Source organism: Malania oleifera, chromosome 6, assembly GCF_029873635.1.
Source record: "Malania oleifera isolate guangnan ecotype guangnan chromosome 6, ASM2987363v1, whole genome shotgun sequence".
Taxonomy (NCBI): domain Eukaryota; kingdom Viridiplantae; phylum Streptophyta; class Magnoliopsida; order Santalales; family Ximeniaceae; genus Malania; species Malania oleifera.
The window spans coordinates 37,724,915-37,749,539 of NC_080422.1; the positions used below are offsets into that span (position 1 = coordinate 37,724,915).

The 24,625-nt window shown below is 35.6% G+C and overlaps 1 protein-coding gene across 4 annotated transcripts in view; it reads right to left on the reverse strand.

Annotated features, from left to right (window-relative positions):
• Positions 1 to 6,698: 6,698 nt before the first annotated feature.
• LOC131157057 (ubiquitin receptor RAD23b-like) overlaps positions 6,699 to 24,625 on the reverse strand; it is a 29,618-nt gene continuing 11,691 nt past the window's right edge. The window contains exons 6-13 of one of the 4 annotated variants that reach the window (XM_058110915.1): positions 22,604 to 22,781; positions 22,370 to 22,525; positions 22,186 to 22,251; positions 21,711 to 21,758; positions 21,527 to 21,636; positions 18,620 to 18,698; positions 18,421 to 18,540; positions 6,699 to 7,201 (exon numbers count right to left, since the gene is read on the reverse strand). In XM_058110915.1, coding sequence (XP_057966898.1) covers positions 18,424 to 18,540; positions 18,620 to 18,698; positions 21,527 to 21,636; positions 21,711 to 21,758; positions 22,186 to 22,251; positions 22,370 to 22,525; positions 22,604 to 22,781 — 754 coding nt within the window. In that variant the 3' untranslated portion in view covers positions 6,699 to 7,201; positions 18,421 to 18,423. Of the gene's footprint in view, positions 7,202 to 18,420; positions 18,541 to 18,619; positions 18,699 to 18,742; positions 19,489 to 21,526; positions 21,637 to 21,710; positions 21,759 to 22,185; positions 22,261 to 22,369; positions 22,526 to 22,603; positions 22,782 to 24,625 lie in introns of those variants that run through there. The other 3 variants (XM_058110913.1, XM_058110916.1, XM_058110917.1) reach the window with 3 other exon arrangements.

Here is a 24,625-nt window from a genome sequence, read left to right on the forward strand (position 1 = left end):
GCAATAGACTAGCACAACAAGCACCAGAAGAAAGGAATCCAGCTCCTGAAGAAGCTGATATGCCTCCTTGGTTTCTCCCTTTCTATCAGCACTATTCTAGCTTCAATTTTGAAATGAGGGATAATTTTGCTTCTTTTCAAGACAAGATCACAAATATTGATGATAAATATACTTTACTATATAAATGTCTTGAAAACATAGAGCAACGTGTCACACAAAATGACACTGATTCAGATAAAGAGAGTAATGAGAATGCTGATGAAGACTCTCACGCAAAATCAGGAGAAGACACTACTGAAGAAGGAGGAGGACTTGCTGAAGATAGTGACACAGCCTCTGATACTTGACTATAGACTTTTGATGTTTAAACTTTTGATATTTTGTATGCTACACATGCTCAATTTCTGGATGTATTAGGCCTTTTTGTTGATGTCAAAAGGAGGAGTATGTGTCTGTGTGAGCAAAGTTTATGAGTCTATGTATGTTTGATGTACTATGAGTTCTATGAACTATGAGTTTTATGTTACATCTGAAACTGAAACTTTAAATCTTTTGAACTTATGTCTTAATGCGATTATTTTAAGTCTATGCTTATTGACAGGGGGAGCATTAATTTTATTTTATATCTTTGCTCTTTCTTTGTTATCATCAAAAGGGGGAGATTATTGGCCTAGTTAGGCTTACAAACTCTTGGTTTTGATGATAACTAAATAAAGTTATCTAATGTGTTTCCAAGTGACATTATTTCAGGTAAAGATGATTTCTCAAATTTCACATACACTAACATGAAAGCTTACAAGGATCAAGGAACAAAAAAAGTCACACATGAATACCAGAGATTCATAATGAAAGCTCATAGAAGTCTGAATGATTAAAGAGCAACATTAAAAGGACTCAAAAGCAAAGAAGTGTCAAATGTGTTTATAGAACAAGCTTCGTAAGTACTTCAAAGTTGATTCAAATATGAATTTTCATTTTGAAGCTCATTAGGCAAAGACACACTTAGAAATCTGAAGTTTTAAAATCTTAAAACATGTTTTTCAAAGTTAAACAAGTTTATACTCCAAGAATATCTAAGGAAAAATGAGAGAGATAAAAATGTTTTTCAAAAGACAAAAAGTTTGCTGGACATACGACTGTCTATGTAGTGACGGACGACTGGCATATTTAAAGAATTTTAGTAAAAGTCAGAAGCCTGACAGACGACTTTCAAGGTTCTGACAAACGATAGCCAGTGTCAAGCGAGATGCTTGTATGTGTTCTGTCAGCCGACTGCCATCATTCTGTGTGTATTGAAAAATTGATTTGTTTAGTAACAGACGACTGCCACCATGGGGACAGCTGACTACCAACTTTCTATTTGAAAAAAAATATGTACGATATACATAGACAGTCAACTGCTAGTAACTACACAGTTGTCTGGCTCGCGGTAGATTTCACAATTTCCAACAGGCATAGTTTTGAAATTTAAATTATTTGAAACCCAAACTAATTTACAACTTGGACCCTACTCCAAGTAAACTTGAGGAACAAGCAAGAAGTCTTTCTACATCTATAAATACCCTCAAGTTTCATTAATTTAGACACCAAGAAATCAATTCATCTATCATACTCTCTCGAAAGTTACTGAAATTCTAAAAGCTTTCTATTGCTCTCATGACTCACGAAAATCTCTGAAGTCTTGCTGAGTTTCTTACTGTGTCTGTGCATCAATTGTTGATTCTTTCATCTATTAAAAGATACTTACGATGATAAATCTTTATAGCTTCATATTGAATTTTCATATTCTGAATTTACCGAAGTACATAGTTTTTCAATTTGTACTAATCATCTCTTTGAGGAGCAAGTTCTTGTACGCTTTGTTTTAAATCTTTGTAACAAATTGATTAACAATTCGAGTGCTGAATCGTTAGACCAAACAAGGGGATATTGTTTGGAGAATGTGGCTCTAGCCTTACCCAAGGACTGTTGTAACTGGTATTGTTCCGCTTGGTAAAGGAATGGTGATAGTGAATCCTTTGGTGGTTTTGCCAAAGGCAAGGACATAGGCTGTGTTGAAGGAGAACCTCGTAAAAACCTGTGTTCTTCTTTTTCTTTCCTACTCTTTATTTTTTAGCAAAAGTTACAATCTGTATGGTTGCTCTAAAATTAATAAATTCTGAGTGTTCGATTGTTAAATAGACCGGAAGGTAATTTGTTATGGTTTGATCAGGATTGATTGCGGAAACCGAAAGGGACTACGTTGGTTGATCTTCCTTAACTTATTATACTTAAAGTTTATTTAAATGCTGAACATTGGGAAGAAGTGTAATTATGATACAGGGCTTATACAAGTTCAACAAATTTTCATATTGATACAGGACTATTATTACAAGAATTGAGTGGTTGATAGTTTTACTTTGATTGTGATTACTCTAAATTAATTTTGATTGTATTTATTAATTATTGTTATAACACAAAAGGTATTAAAATGGAGGAATAAAATTTGTAAAACCCAATTCACCCCCCTCTTGAAGGCAATTCCAATTTCGTATGTCAAGTGCACAATATAGAGCATTTATAGCACTAGAGTTGACTTGAAGAATTTTATGATCCATCTCGGTCATCTCTTTTTCTTCCTTAGGAACCTCTTTTCCATCTACTAGTTTGGTAGATATTAAGTCACCATTTGTGACAACCTTCCAAACTTTCCAATCATAGTTTAAAAATAAATTATCATTCGTTGTTTCCAAAAGGTGTAATTAAGTTCACAAAAGATAGGTAGTCTAGTTGAGGATTGACCCTCTCCAAAGGGAGCTACTCCTACATGTGCCCTGTAGATCTTTATATAACTACTTTTAAAGATTTGTTATAACACAACTCTGATACCAATTGAAAGTCAAGGTGTAGTCCCTAGAAGGGGGGTGAATTGGGTTATTAAAATATTCTTTTAATTCTTTTTAAGAATTCTTTAACCTTTAGCAACACTCAACAAAAACTTAGTTTGTTTAATTAATCCACAATCACATTTAATCTCAAAAAAGTAAACAATAACCAAACAATCCAATCAAACACAATATACTCTATCAAAATATAAAATGTAGCACTTTTCAGCTTTAGCAAAAACTCAAGGGAGAGTTCGTTTGTAGCCCTGTGAATATGTGTTTGTTTCAAGCCTTGTAATGAATGAAATTTGCTTGTCCTCTCTCAACTAAGATTTCCGCAAATGATTAAACAACGTACTCTCTTTTGGGTTTCCGCAAAAGTTTAATTAAACATACTTTCTTAAGTTAAGAGTCTTCTTAATCTCGGTTTTTTTATTTTCAACAACCTGCACTTTGCATACACACCACACAATATGCATACATACATACATACATACATACATATATATATATATATATATATATATATATATGCTGAAAGTAAAGAGAATGGTAAGAGTGAGACCTAGATTTTTACGAGATTCGGCTTATTCCTAACCTACGTCCTCGTCTTAGGCCAATACCACCTAAGGTTACCACTATAGCACTCCTTTTTGGGCGGAATAAAATCTTTGAAAATCCCTCCTTAAGGGTAGAGCCCCCTCTCCAAGCGATACCCCACACTTGGTCCAACGATCCAAACAATCTTTGAATCGTCAACAACTATAAGAAAGATAATAGACAATCTAGTGTACAATGACACTCTCAAAAGAGTAGATTAGTACAATTGAAAGTACTATATACTTTAATATAAAATATCAAAGGAAATAGAAATGAAACTCAAAAGTGATTTCACCAAATTTCTTCTCTAGATGAGAATCAGCAATTCATAAGTTTAAAACTAAGAGAAGGATGATTCAATACTTCATAATTCTTCAGCAATTCAGATTTACAAGAATGAGCAAGAGATATCTTTTAGAGTGCAAGAGAGCTTTCAGCCTTTGAGCTGATTTTTAATTACTTGGTATGGTTTGATTTAATAAAACATGTATTTATAGGCTTCTAAAGGTATTTTCGTGTTGTCCAAGATTACTTGTAGTATTTCTCAAGTTTTTATGAAATTTGAAGCACAAGAAACTTAAGTTTGAAATTTAAAACATTTAAAAATTATAGTTGTTAACAGTGTTCAGTTGACTGAAGCATCGAGTTCAGTCTTCTGAAGTTCTTTAAAATATTGAAAGTATAGACTAAGGTGACATAGTTCAATCGTCTGAGGTTATACTGCCTCTTCAGGAATTCATTAGGAAATTTTTCAGTAGACTAAACTTAATCTTCAGTCGTCTAAGGAAATTCTTCAGTCTTCTGAGATTAAACTTCAATTGTCTAGATAGTTAGAAATCTGGTTTTTCAGTTTAGTTTTCAAAAACTCTTTGTTTTCTTACTTTGATTGCCAATAAAACTTTTTCCGAGATTTTTAAAATAAAGTTTCTAAGACCACAATAACACCTAAAGAGCTTCAAAATATTTCCACGTAATATTTCAATATGAAGTACTTACATCATTCGTCTTAAAGCCTTAAACATTCTAATCTTCAAGTCTTCCATGGTAATTTGCTTTGAATCCGCTTTTGACTTGAGTTTGAGTCAGCTTTACATACTTTACTCATTTTGGTGTTGCTTGAGCTTCCTTTGGAAGACTTTAAATATGAATGTGACTTTTTAGTCCTTAGTGATCTTGAACTTTTATCGCTATTCTTTCTTTTGAACTTTGTCTTTAAGCATTCCACAAACATCATTACTTTAACAACACATGTTAAATCAACCTTCATTTGTTATCATCAAAACGAGATTTGAAAGCAAAGTTAGGCCGTAATTTCGCCCATCTCGTGCTATGATGCTTCCACCATACCATGAAAATCTTTCAACAATTCATTAATAGAAATCTTGTGCTTTTGAGATCCCTTCAATGGTATATTAGTTGGGCCACCTCATTAAAAGTCTTGATATGAGACTCAAGTGCATCAAGTCTCTCCAATAGTGCACAACATGGTTTTCCAATTGATGTTTCCTTAGTCAGACAATTCAAAGGCAACTAAATCATGAAGCAACAAACTAAGCTCAAATATCAACTTTTATGAGCCAAGCTCTTTGCATCGTGTAAGAGGTTATGTGCACTAGTGTTAGCACACAAGCATAACTAGTCAACCAAGAGTTAAACCATGAATACACCACATGAACACATTCACAAGCATTGAATACAAAATGTGCATAAGTGGCAAGCAATTAGTAAACATGGAAGTCATGTAGTAACAACTATGTAACTGATATTCTTACATCACTATAAGCAATGTGTATTGGCTAGTAAACTGAATATACTTACAATAGTTAGTGAATTTCACAATAATCGGTTAACATTCACCCTCTCCTAAAGTGTTTCTATGCAATCCCTAGTGTAGGATGAGAAAACATCAACATACGCAATGATTCCCCTTTTTCACTTAAGGTGCAACAACTTAAAAAATAAACCTACATAGCTATTTACCTGATAGTTACCCACCCAATGAACATAAAAATAAGTGGTCATAAACAATCATAAGATACTAAATAAACTTGGCTTGTAACAATGCACATGATGGAGTAATGATCAGGGTTAGAACTAAAAGGAAAGTCTAGGGAATTCTCAATCATAGGGGTTTGCCTTAAGTTTTTATCTCTTTCACTTATATTTTGATGAAGTTACTAAACACATCCAGAATGGTGTTCCCTTGTATATGTTATTTGTACATGATACTGTCTTAATTAATGAAACTATAGGTGAAGAAGAACCCAAATCTAGAGAAAAAGTTTTTCATTTAAAAAGTTTTAGCATGTTATGAAATTGCATAATACTTTTAAAATTAAAAGAAATAGTTTATAGGGTTGATATAACACCAACTATAACATATATAAAAATATTGCGTGGTTAAGAAACAACACAAAAACATATGGTGTAAACAAGAATGAACAAATGAATGGCATTCTGAAAGACAAGAAATGAAGGCATAGATGATAAGTTAAGCGTAGCACATATCAAAGACAAAACAAAGACAGATATTATGGCTTGAACAGTAGCAACATAGATCAAATAATGGTCAAGAAAGAGAGATGATTTCGTTACTTCTAGATGTGATATGAAGACAGAAAGGTAATTATCCTGATCCTAAATTTACATATGTGCATGCATAACTTTATATCTTTTATCTTGAAAAAGTAATAAGAACGAAAGGTATCAACCTTTTTATCATCCTGCTATTGAGCTATTTTTTTCTACAAGACCCTCCTACAATATCATTGCAATAGAGCTTAACCCCACAAGTTCAAGATGGATTAGTGAGGACCAATTCTTAATTGGAGGGGAAATTAAAGGCCTTTGCCCTCCATCTGTCTGAGGAGGATGGAAGATCTTTTCAATTTTTCTTGCCATGAGTTGAACATTAAAAACAGATGGCAAGTCTAATCAAATTGATGGGGTATAAGGAATAAAATTTAAGCCTATCGGACTTGAGGATACCTCAACTGCATACATCACTACACTCGCACCCATGATAAAATCATGCATGCCAAACATTCTTACACAACCCAAAACTATAAGAAATAACATTCTTGAGGCTTTATTTGGACAAATTTCATTGGAAAAAAAAAAATTGAAAATATGAATTTTATCTCATATTGTATACATGCTAGCCTAAACATTGCATTGGCTAAAAGTTTAATGACATCTGCCCAACCCCATTCAGCTTTAAGCGCACAAAAAACATCACAAAAATATTCAGCTACTTGCATTAAGAATCACCACTTGCTAGCCTAATGAAAAGTTGAGAGGTCGCACAATTTTTTGTATATACCTGTAAAAACATGACCGCCTTTGGCTTTCATAAATATATAAATGCTTGAAAGCAACATGAACGTTTTCCACAAATCTTAAACAAGATGTAAAGAAAAACATAAATGCATATTTTCTAAAAAATTCAGACTTAAAACAAATCAGCAGGTCCCGTAAGCCTAAAACAGGGAACAAAACAAAGAATTGTCACAAATCAAGCGCTACGCAATCCCACATCAGCATCTACCCAAGCCTTCTTTGAGACGATGAAAATATCACCTTTCTTGACCAACAATTGAACCAGTTGAAGCACCACCCAATCATACAAGGAAAACCATACTAGGTTACGAACAAACGAGTCCCTTCAAATCTTGAATAAAGTTGTGCGGTTTTCACAAAAACTCCGGACAACTTTGATAATATTCATTTAAAATTACCTGGAACAAACGAACATAAAAATGAAATGTACAGCACATTCTTGCAAACAAAACTGTTCCCCAACTAAAATATGAGGGGCAAAAAATTATAACCAAATTTTGTGCTTGAGTGACTGCCCAAGGTTTCAAATCAGACCCAACTCAGAATGCAGTTCAAAATCAGGGATCAGACCGTTAGTCTTTATTGGTTCCTAAGAAATACATGTCGATAAAGATATTGTTCTAACCAATTAGAGACACATCTGTTGAATATCAAAAGAGAAATTCAAGACCATCAGTTTTTATCTCAAGCAGAGTCATAAGTTCGGTAGTAGGCAACGGAAACACAGGAAACAGATGTACAACAATCATTTCTCCTCTTCTGGCTAGAGACTGGGGATCCGACTCAAAAATAATATTAAAAAGCGATATGGTCAGATGGTTTACACTTTGCAAACAAGGAAACAAAAAACTCAAGAAACTGAAGGCGTCAAAACCTTGAGAAGCTTGGGGACTATTTGATTAAAAAGAACAATCAGGTATCTAAGAACTTTTGGGCATGAAAACAATGAAATTTTCTAAAATGTTCTTAGGCAGAAACTATTTCCTACAACAGCATGTTTTGAGAAAAATATTTTTAAAACAGTATTCAGAAATGTTTGAGAAAAAGGCTATTGTAACATGCTTTTAACCTCATTTTTCTTTGCCCAGTTCTAAAAGAAGCAACTGATTCTCATGGCTAACACTAAAATATTGGCAAAGTAACAACCAAAATTTCAACTTTCAAGCATTTACATACAAAACATTCCTTTTTCTTAAGCAATCAAACAATTCCAGAAAATAGGGAAAATGATGAGAAGTTTGACATTGACTTTGAAGAAAGATTTCCCCGCAAGAGGTTAGTGAAATTTAATTTAGAAAATTAATTGTAATTATTGCCATTACCATTGTATTGACAAGAGTGAACAATAGAGTTTAGCCACAAAATTAAGGGGAAAAAAATCTAAAATCAGACTGTATAAAAGAGACTATTTTTAAAATGAATAATATTAGATCAAATGAATTTGAGGTGGATGAGATAAAGCCAGATCGTGTCTAAGAAAAGCAAGAAAGGATAAAATGCTGCAGAACTTAGAGGTCGTGCTCATCAATAGGCTACAACAAATAAATGGTCAATGATTTCGTTAAAGGACACTAACCCTGTGTTTGGGAGAGGCCTTGCATTTGTATTTGCATGAACAAAAATGTAATACAAATTTGCATTGAAAATTTGTCCAAATTCACAAAAATCCAAATCCAAGGCTCGAAATCCATGCGCTCAAATGCAGCGTAGATGGATATTGAGAAATTAGGGACTGCTGGGCCCTTTGATATTCCAGCAACAGAATTTCTGATTAGGTTAATTCTTGGGGAGTCCACCAAGACCCTAGAATGTTGAAATTCAAAGGACAATATTACCATCTCACTTCATTTAACTAGAAACTCTCTTCATGACAAATATGTCCATAAAAAAGGGTTCAAATCTTTGACAGTGAGATGGGTGTAGCAACTCACTCTAGAACCTGACGTATCCACCAAGTTATGTTACGTAGAAGTGAGAGATGTAAAGCCATCCATCAGATATAATCACCAAAATCCACGGAAATTTGACATATAATATCAACTTAAAGAATTGTTGGGTTAAGTTAATAAACCCTCCCATCTTCTTCTTCTTCTTCTTCTGCCTGCTGCTGCTTCTTATAATATTATATGTAATTAATTATGTAGTTTAATGCAAGTTTATAATTATGACTTTAGCTGCTGTTTTGTAATTTTTTTGGAAATGCAGTACACAAACTTATACATTTTTCTGAAATATATTATACATTGCTTTTGCATTTAGGACGACAGGTCCTTAAATGGATTCTAGAAGTAGAAACTATGGCTCTGCAAAGAAAGATCCTGCATGGAAGTATGAACATTTGGATGATCAAAAAAATAGAAATAATTTGACTTGCAATTTTTGTGCAAAGTCACAAAGGGAGAAATATTTTGGGAAAAACAACATATTGTCAGAGGATTTCAAAATGAAAAAGAATGCTCTAAGTGCCCTGCTCATGTACATGAGGAGATTAGGGAGTATATATTGAAGAAAGATATAGAGGAGGAAAATGAGTTGTCGCCTGCCTTTGATGACATAAATCGTTATGGTGAAGATGAAGAGAGTGAAGTTCAGGAAATTGACATTTGTGGCAAGAGAGTTTAGTAGTGGAAGTCGAAGTCCAAGTTTATACCAATCCATCTTGAAGAAACCCAAACAAAAGGGGCCTATATACTTGTTTTTTACTCCTGATCCAAAGAAAGCATTTCAAGCTAGAAAAGAAGGGAAGATGAAGCAAACATCAATAAATGAGGCGTGCAACAAAGAATTAATACAAAAAGGCAATGGCAGATTTTGCTAGGTGGATGTATGATGTTGGAATACCATTTAATGTTGTACACTTGGACAGCACTTGAATCGATTTGGTTATATGGTCCTAGAATAAGGCCACTTAGCTATCATTAAGTGAGAGTTCCCTTCCTAAAGCAAGAAGTTAGTCGAACGAAAGAGTTGATGAAGGTCCATAAGGAGGAATGGGCAAAATATGGATGCTCGATTATGTCCAATGGTTGGAGAGATTCGGTTGCTAATAAGGACATAATAAACTTCTTAGTAAACTCTCCAAGGGGATCAATGTTCATCAAGTCTATTGATGCTTCTAATATTGTCAAGAATGCATATAGAATGTACAAATTACTTGATGAGATGGTAGAGGAAATTGGAAAATCAAATGTGATTCAAGTATTAACTAATAATGCTTCAAACTTTGTTGCTGTTGGTGAAAACTTATTTCTAGAACTATATTCCAGTGTATATATTGTTTATTTTAATATTTTAATATTTGTGAAATATAATCGAACTTTGAGACGTCAATACAACAAGTGTGACATGATTGATCCCATCCTTCTAAAGGACATTGATGATAGTAATGAGTGGTTGATTGGTAGGATGGATGGTGATTCCGATGAGGATGATGAACTTGTGTTTGAAGATGATCTTTTGACTTGGGGTTTTGTTGCCAGAGCTACTAGAGTAAATAAACCCCTACATCACACTAGATCAAGAATAAGTGTAGGAAGAGCTTCATGTAGCAATGCTAGGGGCCGGATTAGAGTGTTGCAACTTGTAGATGAGGATGAGATTCAAGTGAACAGTGCAAAGGAGACAGAAGAGGAAAAATATTTTGAAGAGACGATGAAGAGAAAGATGATGACATCTTGGCAGACTTAGTTGATGATAAGTGATGACTGATGGCTGATGATCGAGGATTTTTAGATTTTTGAATTTGAAATCTTTTATTGTACTTTTTGTTTTGAGGTTGAACTATGTTGATGCTTTTAGGCCTTTGGCCTGGCAATTTCATTAAATTTCCAATTTTGGTATTGAATATTTTGGCATTTTAAATTCTAATATTACTATTGATGTGTTCATATATCAATTACCCACCAAATAGGCATTGTAAACAATTTTAATAATTGTAAACCTCACCTTCGTTAGGCGCGCGCCTTTGCCTAGCGCTTCGCGCCCCGACTCCAAGCACCCTTTGCGCCTCAGTGCGCCTTGCGCCTTTGACTACTATGATGTAATGTAGTTTTATGGGTTTATACATAATTCCATGATAACAGGCTTTCTTATAAATAGTGTGTGAGAACCATGTTGTAGACAATTAATGAATTTGAATTGCATTGAACGTGAGTTTTTCCCCTGATATCTCCCTCTCTCCTCCCTTCCCCTACCTTCCTCTCTTCTAATTTCTCCATGGCTGCAGAACCTCGATGCTGCCCCTGCATCATTTGGTATCAAAGCCCAACCACAATCTCCATTCTTCCATTTCAGTCCACCCATTCTCCCCTAATTAGAAAAAATTCGGCCTTGAATTTTGAAATATTGGAGGATCAGCAATAAAAAGCAAACTTGGGCTCTTCAAAGCCAGCAGTTGAATGAGACAAGAAATCACATTCCATTGGCAGCACCAGAGAATGAGCATCAATGAATTCATCGGGAATCACAAACTCTACAATAGCAATGTTTGAAAGGCTTTAGATGTCTTCAAACACATTCATTGCCTTACATGTACTGTCCTCAAGTTGAGTTAACTTTGACATGATCAATAATCTCAAATTCTGTCTCTGTTGGTTGGTAGAGCAGGCTTCAAAATGATTTTCTTTATATTATAGTGGAAAACGTGTTCTCATGTCCTTGAGCCACACCTAAATCATCTAACCAAAGAGGCCCAAGGAGTACATGGCCAATCTTCATAGGTATGATATCACACCAAACAATATCAATAGAGTCACCAATTTGGGTAGGAACCAAACATCTTTCATAAACATGTAAGGTAGTGTTATCAATCCAAGACATCATATAAGGCTCTGGGTGAGGTTGTGGATAAAGTTGAATACGAGTGACCCCATTTATGGAAACCACATTCATTGGGCATCTTCCATCAATGATGATTTTGTAGACATTTCCTCTACATTTGACAAAGGTGCGTAAAAGCTTGAAATTGTGCCCAAGGCAATGATAAATGGCATTCCTTCATCCAATAAATTGTCACCATATTTCCGGATTTGTATACACTGCAACTATATATCAGCCCAAGTTCTTAACACACTTACCCTCAATTCGCAATCTAATCATGCAAAACGATAAACTTAACTCCCAATTTTCAAGAAATATCTTCAGTTCACCTTAGATCTTGAGTGTCTTGCTGAAATGAAACAAATTCACTTACAAAACTCTCAAATTGCAGTGCTGAAACCTGATTTTTTTATGCTGGCAGTGATAATTTCTAGGGTTTCAAGCCAAATAATGCAGGGGCAGCATCAAGTTTTTGCAGCCATAAAGAAATTAGAAGAGAAGACGGGGAAGGGAGGAGAGAGGAGATAGCATGGGAAAATTCACGTTCAATTCAATTCAATTCAAACTCATCAACAACTATCTACAACATGGCTTTCACACACTATTTATAAGATAGCATCTTCACATGAAATTACATATAAACCCTAAAACTACATTAAATTACAACCATACCCCAAATATAAACAATACTCTACTAATAAAACTACACATATAATAAACTACTAACTTAACCCAACAATTCCTTAACCATACTATTCTTCATTATTCTCCAACAAGGATCTTCCCAAGGACTTGCTCATCATCCTATATCGCATCCCCTCCTTGAAAAACCTTTGATGATTTGATCTCAAGGTATTAGCTAGTTTCCGCAATTTGGATAGACATTTGCAGGGATATTGGAACTACTAAATTGCCTTGTCATAAATTTATTTGCTCGTATGGTCCGATTTCTCAATTTTTTTGTCGCTATTAAGGTACGCTGACCAAAAACCAAATCCTATCCTTGTTATTTCCTTCCAACTTGTTTTTGGAAGGAGAATCTTCTTATTAGAATGATCCAAATAGGATTTCTAATGGTAAACACTAAGTTTAAATTTATATATTGAATAAATTAATTTGGATTTTCAAAATATTGCTCCCATTGGGATCACTGAATATTAGAATGCTACATCCAACTCCTCTCCAAATCATAGGGCCCGACAGTCGTTGTACTTCTTTCTTGAATGCATTTTAAGTTCAACATTTATTGCCTCTTTAATTGGTGGTTGGCCAAACAAGAACTCTAATTCTCCATATGCACAGGCATGTACCAGAGAATCAATTACTTTTCTCAAGCTTGGTTGTTAATGGCACCACTTCCTCCTCTTCAGTTTCTAGTAGCTTAAGGGAGAATCTAAGAAAGGTTGTTGGGTCTTCTTTGTTCTCCATTATAGGTAGGTATCACAGCATACAGAAGGAAAACAGTCTTCTGCATTTTAACATTGCAGTCTGATCGTCTACATTTTAAAGAGTGTGAAAATTGAGAAAGTGTAGATGTGGATGAGTGTGCCACATGCTGCACATAGATCATTTCCCTTTGTGAGAGACACATCCAACCCATAAGTCATGTAATAGCTTGGGATTTTCAAAGCATCCTCCCATTGGGATCATTTTAGACTAGAATGCCACATCTAACCCCTCTCTAAGTCACAGAGGGCCTAACTGTCTTAAAGAAATCTTTCATCAATGCAATTTAAGCCCAACATTGTAACTGGTATTAGAAGGGTAGGAGAGACCTAAAATAACATGGAATGAGATAGTGATGAAGCACTTAATAGCTCATAAAGCTAGCTGAGGAAAATGCCCTTGATCAGTGAATTGGTCAAAAACGATTCATGAAGCCAATCCCACCTAATTGGACTTAGGGCTCGTTATTGATGTTGTGTCGTTATTGATGGATCCTTCAATTGTACCTCAGTGAAATAGGAAGCTAAGTTCTTCATTATAGATATCACAGCACAGAGAAGGAAACACACACTTGTGCATTTGTATCTGATTATCTATATTTTAAGATGGTGTGAAAAGTGGGAATGAGTGAATGTAGATGTGTGCCACACATAGTAGTCAAAGGCTCTTTGAAGCCGAGGCGCGAGGCGAAGGCGCGCTCCTCACGAAGGTGAGGCGCACAATTATTAAAATGGTGTAAAATGTCTATTTGGGGTAATTGATATATGAGCATATAAATATCTATTAATATTAGAATTTAAAATGCCAAAACATTCAATAACAAAATTGGAAATTTAATAAAATTGCCAAGACGAAGCCCAAAAGCATCAACAATTCAACATCAAAAGAAAAGAGTACAATAAAAGATTTCAAAGTATAAAATCTAAAAATCCTCCTCAATCATCACTCATCACTCATCATCAACTAAGTCCGTGAAGATATCATCATCTTACTCTTCATCATCAGAATTGTTTTCTCCAACATCTTTTTCCTCTTACGTCTCCTCTGCACTATCCACTTGGATTTCATCCTCATCTACAGGTTCCAATATTATGGTCCAGCCCCTAGCACTAGTTGCACTGCTAGATGAAGCTCTTCCCCCTCCTCTAGATGATGATGGCATATTTGCACTTATTCTTGATCTAGTGTGATGCGGGGGGTTATTTAGTCCTACAGCTCTAGCAACAAAATCCCAAGTCAAAATATCATCTTCAAACACAAGTTCATCATCCTCATTGGAATCGCCATCCATCCTATCAATCAACCACTCATTACTATCATCAATGTCCTTTAGGAGGATGGGATCAGTGGTGTCACGTTTTTTGTATCGACGCCTCAGAGTTCGATTATAGTTCACAAATACCAAATCATTCAAGCATTGCTGGGATAGCCTATTTCTCCTTTTGCTATGAAGCTACAAAAAGTTTAAAGTAATATGGTAAATAATGATTCTAAAAAGCCATAGATTGGTAGTTCTTGTTCTTTAATAAATAATAATTAATCCACGAAACTAATGTCTTACATGTTGGAATATGCTCCAATTTCTTTTGCAGCCGGTAGCACTACACGTGAGGCTAAGAATTTTCACAGCAAACTTTTGCAAGTTTGGAGTTGTTGATCCAAATGCCATCCACCATTGCGCTGTTATAAAATAACCTTTTAAATGAATACCTACTAAGTAAATAGCAAAAATAATTTTAAAAAAAAGAGGTAGTACGTAGTACAAAGGCCACTTTACCTAGTGCTTTTGTCTTCCTTTGTCTCACTGCCAAACTAATTCCAAAGACGCCACAAGAGGCATTGTATTTTTCCAACTCATTTGAAACTTTATCTTGCATTTCAAGGGTTGGCAGTAACCTTGCAATACATTTGTACAAACCCGCCATAATTTCTTCATCTTGCAAAATGTTGGGGTTTGAATAGAAAAATTCCAGATTCAAGTAATGTGCAGCTGCGTGCAACAGTTGATGGAGTTGGCATCCCCACCTCGTATCAATAATTTCAAATGCCTCCTTAAATTTATCCTCTCTCTCTCTAAATGCCTTAGCTATGGCTTCCTTAGCCCTATCCATTGCTTCATAAATGTATCCCATTGCAGGTTTCTTTTCCCCATCAACCAAATGGAGTACACGAACAAGTGGGTTTGCTAACTTAAAAGCATAGACAATGGTACTCCAAAAGGTAGGCATCAAAACAATACTAGGTGCTATTTTTCCAGCTGCCTCCTTTGCCCATTTAGTAGTACTCCAATCTTCAGAAGTAAACATCTTCCTCAAGTTATTCTTTTGAAGGTGGATTGAACGAAGGGTGATGAAGATAGTTGCAAATCTTATAACTGCAAGCCTTAGTAACTCCTTTCCTCCAATGAACTGTCTCATCAAGTTCACCACACCAACACGGTTATAGATATAACCATTCAAAAAAATTGCCCTTTTCAAAGTCCCATGAATTGAAGGCATCTTCCCAATATCCTCCAAAATTAAATCGAGGCAATGAGCAACACACGATGTCCAATATAAATGTGACCTCTTTGCTTCCAACAATCTCCCTGTTCAAAATCAAGGAATGAAGCCATTAAAATATTAAAATAAACAATATATACACTATAGAAAGTAATTCAAGAAATAAGTTCTTACCTGCTGCAACATAGTTTGAAGCATTGTCAGTTACTACTTGAATCACATTTGATTTTCCAATTTCCTCTACCATCGCATCAAGTAATTTGTACATTCTATCCGCATTCTTGACAAGATTAGAAGCATCAATAGACTTGATGAACATTGATTCCCTTGGAGAGTTCACTAAGAAGTTTTTATGTCTTTATTAGTAATTGAATCTCTCCAACCATCAGACATAATTGAGCAGTCATACTTTGCCCATTCCTCTTTATGGACCTTCAACAACTCTTTCATTCGACTAACTTCCTCCTTTAGGTAAGGAACTCTCACTTCATGATAACTAAGTGGCTTTATTCCAGGACCATATTGTGCAATCGATTCAAGTGTCACTGCAAAGCTGCTCAAACATACAGCATTAAATGGTATTCCAGCATCATACATCCACCTAGCAAAATCTCTCATTGCCTTTTTTCTTAGTTCTTTTTTGCACGCCTCATTCATTGATGTTTGCTTCATTTTTCTTTCTTTCCTAGCTTGAATTGCTTTCTTTGGATCGGTATAAGCCCCTTCTGCTTTGGTTTCTTCAAGTTGGATTGGTATGACCTTTTACTTCTATCACCAGTAAGCACTCTCTTGCCACGAGTGTCAATTTCTTGAACTTATCTTCTTCATCTTCACCATAATGATCTATATCATCAAAGTCGGGCAATAGCTCATTTTCCTCCTTTTCCATATCTTTCTTCAACATATACTCTTTAATCTCCTCGCGTACATGAGCAGGGCACTTAGAGCATTCTTTCACATTTCAAAATCCTCCGACAATGTGTTGTTTTGCCCGAAATATTCCTCCCCTTGTGACTTTACCACAAAAATTGCAAGTCAAATTATTTCTATTTTTCTGATCATCCAAATGTGCATACTTCCATGCAGGATCTTTCTTTGTCGAGGCCTCACAACCAGAACCAGAATCCATTTAAGATTTTAGACTTGGTATCCTAACTGAATAAACAATGTATCATATATTTCAGGCAAATTAGGCAATAACTCATTTTGTATTAGTAGCTAATAGCCTAATCCAGGCAATAACCCATTTAAAATTTAAGACTTATATAATGCATTTCCAAACAAATTAAAATTTCAATAAAAAGAATAAATATTATGTATTAGTTTTAAGCTTATAATTTATAAACTTACATTAATTAAACTAAATATTTAATTAGTAATTACATATATAGAAGAAGAAGAAAAGTAGCTAAATTTCAATAAGAACAAATATTATGTATTAGTTATAATTTATAAACTTACATTAATTAAACTAAATATTACAAATAAAAAAACAGAAGCTAAATTTCAGTAAAAAGAATAACTATTATGTATTGGTTATAATTTATAAGCTTACATTAATTAAACTAAATATTTAACTTATAAGCTTACATATAAAGAAGAAGAAGAAGACGAAAAAGAGAAGCAGCAAGCAGCAGTCAGCAGCACGCAGCAAGCTGGCAGCAGGAAGAAGAAGAAGAAGAAGAAGAAGAAGAGAAGCAGCAAGCAGCAGGACGCAAGCAGCAGCAGCAGCAGCAGAAGAAGAAGAAGAAGAAGAAAAAGAAGACTTATGAAGGTTCGAAGGCTCAAAGACGAGCTCGCTGCTGGGTCATAATGTCGAAGACAACGTGACGAACTCACGTCGTGTTCAAAGGCAGGCAGACGAACTCACGCGGGCTCCTACTGGTTCGAAAGGAAGTCACGAAGGGTCGTGCTTCTTCAAAATGTCGAAGACAAACTCACGATCCTGGTTCGAAGCTCGAAGACGAAGTCGCGAAGGCTTCCGGCTGGTTCGAAGCCTCGCAGACGAGCTCACACTGCTGGTTCGAAGGATCGCAAAGACTGGCTCGAGTCGTTCGACTGTGCAAGACGAACTCACGAAGGGCTTCGAAGGGCCAAAAAGGGCTAAGGCTCTATTCGTTCGAGTCGAACGAGGACTACGGGTCTGGCTGTGGGCCTGTGGCTATTTCTATCCTTTAAATGACTAAAAATTCACAAGGCGCGACTCACTGAGCCTGTAGCCCCACTGCGCCTCGTCTCGCCTAGCGTCACCTCTTGCAAGTCGCCTCACCCCACCTGGTTTGAGGCGCAAGCCTATTCACCTCACTGCGCCTTGTGCCTAGGCGCGCCTCAGGCACGCTTTTAACTACTATGGTGCCACAGGACATGTACACGTTGCATCCCTCAATGAGGGACTGTGGGCAGCTCAATCAACCAAATTTTCCCCAAATCCAACAAGGCAATCCATCGAAGAAAGGGCAAGTAGAAAATAAAATAAATGGAAAGAAATATAACTGCCACAAAAAATTAGAACATTTTCCTATCAAATGCTCAAATGAGGATAAAATTTTTGAGATGGCATTGACAATGCTATAAGAGGGCAAGCCTCGACTCCGTGGTAGGGGTGTTCCATACAAACCTGAAGGGCTTATGTTCAAAACATCAAAACAGTCTCTCCAAGCGTGGAGGTAAGATTGCATACATCTTGCCCTATCCGAACCCATGATGGCGTGGAGCCTTGTGCACTCAGTGTTAAATTTCTCTATTACCAATGCTATAAATTCAGCATGCTAAGGATGTTAAAGAAGACACTGACCATCCACAAAACAGAAATTTTTCTTAATTATAACTACAGCATACACAGTAAGGTATACCGTTCAATCCTCATAATCTCCAGCATGCTCCAATAGGTAGTTGACTGCCAATTCCTCATTGCGATCACAAGCTAAAAATGCCTCAATGACAAGAGCTCTATCAAATCCCATTGCCTCGAGCTGATAATGGAGCAAACAAAACCAAGAGTTTAACATTATAGAATAAATGAAGAACAGAGAGGAAAAAGGAAGTCCATACTCGTTCAATAGCCTCCTGCTCTGCTGGCGTAACATTGATAGCATGAGGCATGTCCTGCTCTTGTTGATCAAATAAATCCCTGGCAGGAGGTAACAAAAAAGAGCAGAAAAGAGGAAAGGGGCGAGGGGGAGAGGAGTTAATGTTATAAGCATCATCAAGCAAGAACACTTTGTCTTTTATATTATTGTTATCCATGAAGCATGGATGCACACTGCCACAAGATATAACATGTTATAGACATGAAAAGATGTGTTTTGTTGACAAATAAAGGAGGTAAGAGAAATGAGCAGAAAAGAAGAAAGGGGCGAGGGGGAGAGGGGGTTAATGTTATCAGTATCATCAAGCAATAACACTTTGTCTTATATTATTGTTATCCATGAAGCATGGTCACACACTGCCACAAGATATAACATGTTATAGACATGACAAAATGTATTTTGTTGACAAATAAAGGAGGGGTTGTTCCAAGAATGTGAATATGAATGATCGTAAAAACAAATCTCTGCACACCAGCTAAGGTCAATACCAAACTTATGAAGGATGAGAATGGGGAATTAAAGGATTCTGTAGTGACCATATATATTATCTAAGCATGCCAGAAAGAATTGATCAAGTCAGAAATAATTCAATAATTATGCAATAGGAATTCATTCACTCAAGAATCAAAGGCCATGAACTTGGCAAATCTTCCTGTGCTCATCTTTCAAACTAAAGAAAAGGGCAAAAACAGAAAAGAGAATCTGGCAAGCAGCACTTATGATGAATTTCAGGACTTTAATTAATTTGTATACCTCTGCCCTTTTCCTCTATTATTTAAGCTTGAATCATCCTTCACCAAGAGAGCTTGACAGAAGCTTGTGTAGGCTTCCCTGAAACTCACATGCCCCTTGAATGAGATGTTTTATGTTTCACTGTTATTCTCTATACATAAAGTGTGTGCTGAAGGATCGCTCATAAATCTTTTCTCAAAATTAAAAATGTATAATTTGGCTTATAGTTTCCGCTGATCAAGAATAGTAGAATCTTGTGCAATCCCAAAAGTGATTTACCATAATCAATCAGTCAGCCAGCCAACTCTAATCCTCTAATTATCAATACAGAAAATCATAAGGCCTCCGAGGCCGCACCCTCATCATCTGCTTCAACAACTTGCCAACTTCGTCTATCTCAGAGATCTGCACAAGTGCTAATGATTTTCTTCAGTTACTTTTGACCAGCAAACCCTCTCCTAGGTATAGTGTTACCACTAAGTAGAAGTTCTACTGAATTTTAACCCCCCAAAAGCAAACATCCCAAGAATTAAGAGGGAATTTTTGTTCAAAGATAACTTGCATAGTTTCATAAACTAGCGCAATTGTCGTTTTATATGGCTTTTTTTGTCCATTTGAGCAACTCTGGCCCTTTTAGAGCTTTAGTGCAGATTGCAGCAGTGACAAAAAATAAGGTGAGAATTTCTTAAGCCAAGAATTTTTTTTCCCTTCATAGGAAAAGAAACTCATTAATAGGAGAGAATAATTTACAATATGCAAAGAATAAGAGGTCCTCCTCAAACGAAGAACACAAAACAACTAAAATCATAACAATGCTTCCTCTCCAGTCCTAAAGATTTGAAAACAACAATCCCCCAGGGGAGAAAAAATCAAGAGTGGGCCCAAAAGGAAGCAAGGAAACCACTCTATAAGAAAGAAGATAAGAATTGAGGGCATGCTGGCCAACTAAGAAACAACATATCCAATAAGTAAAATTTTTCAAATGAAAATACTTGGTGTATGAGTGGGATAACTCTAAACGATAAATTAAGTAATGGCCATATTTGTGGTACCTGTAATGATAAGGAAGGCATGGTTAAGATGGTTAGGGCACCTGCAGTGTAGGCCTAATAACGCATGAGTGAGCAGTGAGCTAGTTAATTACAGTGGCAACACAAGGGGGAGGATTAGACAGAGAATAACTTTTAATGAGGTCATAAGGATTTGACACCTCTCCATTTGCTAGAGGATATTACCCTCGATCGTGCAGAATGGTGGAAAAGAATTCACATGGCTGACCATACCTGATGGCATTTAGAGGCTTAGTTGTTGAATCTATCATTAAAAGCCCTAAATTCTAGGAACATACAGAATCTGCCAACTGCATGCCCAGGGCATGCAAGGGCAAGAAAATAAATAAAATAAATAAAAAATAAAAAATAAAAAAGGTAGAACACAAGGAAACCACAACCCCACCAAAAAAATTTTAAAAAAATACTGTGCAAGCATCTCTGTGTGAATGTATGTGGTATGCACTGTTAAATTTTTTTAATACTAGTGGGCTGCTGTATTGTGCTTAGATGTAATGTTACTTCTCGGGTTCATATGGAATTTTAAGGACTTAACTTCAAATGTAATTCTCCGGCATGCCATTTCTTTTTTTTTTTTTTGGAAGTGGCATGGATTTGACTTCATCTGGTTAGTATTTTAATAATTAACTTAGGATTACTTCTTAGGAAAAGACATGCACTCATGCACGCACACAAGGTTAGTGTATATGTTGTGCATGCACACATGTACATATAGGTCGGGTGTTTTATCAATGTTGTGTTTATATTGTTTTTTATGCTTTAGGAGTCCTGAAAATTCATATAGTGCCTCAGGGACAGCAAATAACCTATAGGACTTTAATTGTACTAGAATATGAACTTTTTGAAAAAAAAAAAAAAACTCGCAAAACACTTCCAATGCATCAATCCATGTGTTAAAATTACATGGGCCGCACCAGTACTTCCACTGGATGGTCTCAGGATAGCATAACTTAGTTTGTGCAATGGCCAACAAAAGAGATAAGCCTTAACAAATAATGCTAAAGTCAACCATATTTAACACAAACACTTAGATACATTCACATTTACCTATATGACGAAGTACTCACCCTTCAGAACCTTCAAGAGGCTCATTTATTAATTGAAGAAACTCTGCATGGTGATCCTGAATTAATCTTAAAAGCTGGGGATTCTGCTTGCCTAACTCCTGAAGCATAGGCTGCAACAAAACAAATTGCTTTAGTCTTTGAAACATTAGAAGCCATCAGAAGTCATTGAAGAAAGCACAAAGACCTGCAAAATCTGTGGATTTGCTTGCACCATTGACCGCAATGCTTGGAACTAGAAGCAATCATAGAAAAATTATTAAAACAACAAATCCATTATCCAGGTAAAATAATATAAGCATTCAGGTAAAACCACCATAAGCAAAACATAAATTTGGCATCCATCCTAAACTTTATCAACCTAAAAAAAAAACCAAGTGCAACCCTACACTGGATCAAAAGTTTTCATTTTCTAATTTTCCTAGTGTTATGTCCCTCTCCTATGCAGAATACATTTGTGCTGCTGACACAGCTAATGAGATTAGAAATCATGCATATACACCACAGCTGAGAAGATGCCATGACACATAAATCTTCCCTCAGTCGGTCAAAACCATTTTTATTATCCATTTAAATGCAAAAAATTCATTGGAATCCCAAGCAAGAACTCAAAATTTTCATAAGCTAAGTAATGACATGAAATGATACAATAAGAAACACACCTGTGGGTTGTTTCGAAGGAAATCAAGGGACCCAAGCCCACCGCCACTTGCAGCAGAAAGGGTCTCCTGCAGAAACTTCAATTTAGAAAATGAGAAATAGTGAAACTGCGAATTCCATCTATCCTCATCCCCACCACCAAAAACAAAAGAATCTAGAAGTAGAAAAGAGAAATAAACGTTTTACCTGAGGAAACATATTTAGGGGAGATGAATTGGGTGCCCCAGAGACTGGTGCAGCAGCAGCCGCACCAGTTTCAGTTGCAGGATTAACTCCAGCGGTTCCTTGATTTGCAGGAAAACGGGCCACTGGTACAGAAACTTCTGCCGCTTCTGGAATTCCCTGAAAAGGGGAAAAGAAAAAGATCAGCATCCAAATGTTGCAACAGTATGGCTGGAACATTTAGGAACTTGACCATACAGAATATAAGTAGTCCACAGCTCGCTCTGGGTTATTGTAAGCCGCCCGTAGTGCACGAGTAACAGTTTCCTTGTCCCAGTTGCCACCACCTATGTCCATTATTTGTTGAATAGTCTGTTCGAGATTATTACCAGCAACTAAATTGGAAGCAGCTTGACCATATACATCAGTAGGGACACTGCAACAAATACAGAATAATTATAACAATATTACATGCATCACTATTTTGCATTAACAATTGAAAAAATTCCAACAACAGTGCATGCGTAGTGGACGAAGACAGAGAGAAAGAGCGAGAGCCAGACTAAACAGAACAAAATCTGGCATTCTTGGTGCAATTATCAGCACAAGACAGAAAAAGAAATGCAATAACATATAAGCATGTTAGATCCAATTGTTAAAGTTGGGTCCTACTTCTAATCATTTAGAGATTTTTGGGATCAGATTGTTAGATTGAATCATAGGATTTGTAAGATTTTATGAACTAGAAAAACAATGCTTAACGTTAAAAAAAAAAAAATCAATGTAGTGTTTTAAGAATTTTACAAAATTGCCAATAAAATCAATATTAATGATGTTTAATAGCCTAGTAATATTTTTATGGGTCAAAAGCTAAATTAAATGGTGAAAAAGGTTTCCTATAAGTGGGATTTAAGATTTAAGACTATTATTGCTAATGCTTTTTAGAAGCCGAACTAAATCAACGACATAAAATTAGTTTTTATGATGTCTAACCCTCTATTGCTAATGCTTTTTAGAAGCCGAACTAAATCAACGACATAAAATTAGTTTTTATGATGTCTAACCCTCTAATTGGGAAAAGAAAATATAATTATAGAGACTCAGAAGATGAACCAAAATTAAAATCTAAGAGAATGGACAAGAAGTATTAATATTTAACTGAACAAAAGATGTCAGAAATATAAATTGTATAACAAGATGCAATACATGAAGAGATGAAATCATTGACCAAGGACATTCACAAAATAGAAAACTTAAAAAGTGCAGCCCAAAGTAAAGCTACAAGCATTTCTTTCTAACCGTGAAGTCAAAGCTCAAGTTTTAATTAAAATGGGTGTCTTTATATTTTGGGGTAACTGCTTGGATTTTTTATTTAATTATGCGGTGTTTGGCTAATTAAAAGTTATTCAAACAAAATCTAATTGAAAAATTAAAAATTCGTTTAAACTATATATGAAATTCTGCAATATGTGTAGGACCATAGTACCACAAAGATCCTCATGGTCCCAAGACTCAAGATGTACTCCCATTCCAAGTGGATGAGCTCAATTGACATCTCATTTTTGGGCATTTCCAACATGTTAAAAAAAAACTCTGGAGAATGTAGAGATTATTAAAGTTAGTTTGTGTCCACAAACTTGTGAGGTTACACTGATCTATTCCAGGTAAGACAGTCTGATCATTCAAAGTTACACAAAAAGCAAGGAAGAAATAACCTCTCCATCCCGTGAGTAATGGCCAGCAGATTAAAAAGTGGCTAAATTTACAAGGATAAAAGCGACCATGTTGATTTCAAAGGGGAAAAGACAGCATGTCAGAGAGTGAATGTCCATGTTTTAATACTAGTGTATTCTGCTACAGTCCACCAAAAAGCACATGCTAGCAGCTGCAATTCCACTAATTCTAGGTTGTTTCTGCTCACTGTATGATTCCATTTTAGAGCATTGACCATAACCATTCCCACAGCAGCAGCTGATTTCCTACCCAGAATCATAGTTGCCAAATAAAGATTTGAACTGTGAATCAAAATTCCAATTTCAGGAATCAAGAATTGATTGAATGTGCATCCACTGATATACGAACAAGAAGCAAAATAGTAAAACACATTTGAATATTGACAATAAGTATATATATTTATATATATATATGCTTTCCCTATACAATAAAAAGTAAAAAGATGAAACAAAAAATTAATAAAAAATGAACTTTATGTTGTTTAAGGTAAGGGAAGAAAGAAAAAAAAGCGTCCCCAGGCCATAAGGCTCCCCGCTTCGCGAGGGT